The sequence below is a fragment of the Mesitornis unicolor genome, unplaced genomic scaffold (genome assembly GCF_000695765.1).
Source record: "Mesitornis unicolor isolate BGI_N332 unplaced genomic scaffold, ASM69576v1 scaffold33378, whole genome shotgun sequence".
Lineage (NCBI taxonomy): Eukaryota > Metazoa > Chordata > Aves > Mesitornithiformes > Mesitornithidae > Mesitornis > Mesitornis unicolor.
This window is the reverse complement of record NW_010200339.1, coordinates 6,052-8,471: the sequence shown is the minus strand read 5'-3', so window position 1 is coordinate 8,471 and position 2,420 is coordinate 6,052. Positions and strand designations below refer to the sequence as shown.

Here is a 2,420-nt window from a genome sequence, read left to right as displayed (position 1 = left end):
CTTTCCCTTTGTAGGTGGATTTTGGCACAGCACCTTGATTGATAAAAACCTCATTGACTACTTTGTTCCCTTCCTGCCACTGGAATACAAACACGTGAAGATGTGCATCAGGGTTGAGGTTGAGTCACGTGGCTACGCCGTGGATGAAGACATTTTAACCAGGATAGCCGACGAGATGACCTATTTCCCCAGAGAGGAGAGAATTTATTCGGATAAGGGATGTAAAACTGTGGATGCAAAACTGGATTATTACTATGACTTCTAATGCTTTATTGCTACAACCTGCAGAGAAGCAAATTTAACTTAATCACAAAGTGGAGAACCCAGGACATTTCATTTTTATGCACTTTTTAAAGAAAAGAACGTTATTTTTTAACTGGTGTGTAAATAAGCAGCAGTGCATCTGCATTTTTATTCTGTCACTAATCACGGCTCCCAAGTGCTTCGGCCTTGCGTGGTCAAGGTAAGAACGAACCGCGTCGTGAGTGCGGGGTCTGTGTCTGGCAGTGCTGAAGACTCCTCTCGGATCGTGTGTCGATCATCAACCGTTTGGCAGACTGTTGGCGTGTATAGAAGGACTGAGACTGAGACCTAATTTTAATTGGATTTTGGTTTGATGTGGATGATCTCTAGAGAATATTGAGAATTTTAATCAGAGTTCCTATGTCTGTGAAGGCTGCCTTTGTATTAAAAGTAGTAGATTTGTCTTTTCTTCCTGAACCGTAAAGATAAGGGGGGAATCTGTAATTAAAAGAAATTCAGAGTCTTCTATCCAACATTGTGCAGTACCATTGTCTTTCTCAAAACTGTGGTATAATTTGGCATCCTGCATGTCAAACCAAGAATATGAAACTCTTGGGTGTGAATACCGTTGAAAAAGTGGACTTAATATTGCAAGGAAGTGAGTTAAAATACTTGACTGCCACATCAGTGTAATTGGTTCCCATTTTTGGTTGTTTCTAGTGTATGAAGTTGCCCGCAGTGTGTTCTCCCAGAAGTGATCTTTTCAGGAAGGAGAGAAGTGCACTTTCTGACTGGTGAGTCAGATTTGTGGAAAGGGTGTAACTTAATGGGAGACACGTACAGGTTTTAAATTGTACATGAAGTAAACCTGGTAAAGAGGTGTCTCCTCTTCACCTGCGTGTACAATTCAGGGGCCAGCTTGCACTGTTGTACCTTTTCTTCTCGCAACACTGTATGCCTTTGAGGCAGGGGTGAAGACAGAGCCAAAGGCATTGAAAAAAATGTGAAATGTGTCAACTGCAGTTACTGTGAAGTGTGTCAGACTTGTTTCTAAATGCGAGCACTGCAGAGGCTTTTTTTCACTCCAGTTTCTATTCAAAATAAACTTTTCTCATGGGAAATGTATTTCTTAGCTACCTTCTGGTGTTCTTTGCCTTCAGTGATTTGATGTTAATCTTGCACAAACTCACTACTTGTTGATGCGTACTGCTGATCTGGCTGACGTGTTCAGCTGTTGAATACAAGAATCTTCCTTCTTGAATACAAAGGGAATAGATACGGGAGGAGATCTGACTCTGCTACCTGGCGAAAGGGAAACTAATGAAGTTTCGAGTGGAAATTCCAGACCATTGGTCCTAATTACACACACGTGTTTATTGAATACAAGAATCTTCCTTCTTGAATACAAAGGGAATAGATACAGGAGGAGATCTGACTCTGCTACTTGGCGAAAGGGAAACTAATGAAGTTTCGAGTGGAAATTGGACTTCCAGACCATTGGTCCTAATTACACACGCGTGTTTATTGTACAGGCAGACTTTCTCAATGTGTATGTGCTGAAAGGCATCATAAAGATGAATTTGCCTTCTAGAGACAAGTTAAAGCCCTGCTTCTCATCTCCTCCCGCTGTGGTACCACTGACTGAACAGCCTGCAGGCTCTGATTGAAGCCACCCACGTCTCGGTGGCAATATCCTGAAGTTTTCTCTGCAAGGGGAAAAAGAGCGTCAGTAAGGCTTCAGCTGTCCAGTTCTGAAGTTGCGTAATAAGCAAATTATCAGTCTGAGTATCTGTCAGCAGAGGAGCGCTTTGAACTCGGGTATTTATGTTTCTTTGACCTCCTGATTATAGCAAATGACCGGCTAATGGAAAAAAGCAGATGTGAAAACAATGAACTTTTACTACTGTCTGGTACCTTCTCACCAAAAGAAACACTTCAACCGAGCAGTACTGTGGCTTTTCCAGCATTAACTACACTCCTAGTTCTGCTTTATGTGCCATTGCAGCATTGGTATCAGCATTTGACATACGTTGGTAACAAGTATTTAATTACACCATAGCTCTAGATGGCTTGGCTTCCTCTAGAGGCTGTGGAAATGGTGTTCAAAGGGGGCAGGCTGCCTCTGTTTAATTTCTCTTTTGTCCTTGAGAACAGCAGACCTGGCTCAGAGCATCTCC

At 42.2% G+C, this 2,420-nt stretch overlaps 1 protein-coding gene across 1 annotated transcript in view; it reads left to right on the top strand.

Moving 5' to 3' along the window:
- LOC104544768 (torsin-1A-like) overlaps positions 1–518 on the top strand; it is a gene marked incomplete at its 5' end in the record, with an annotated part of 3,783 nt that extends 3,265 nt beyond the window's left edge. Inside the window, one exon of the mRNA XM_010189724.1 lies at positions 15–518. Within this exon, the coding sequence (XP_010188026.1) occupies positions 15–265 (251 nt within the window). The remainder of the gene's footprint in view (positions 1–14) is intronic.
- Between the last annotated feature and the right edge of the window lie 1,902 nt (positions 519–2,420).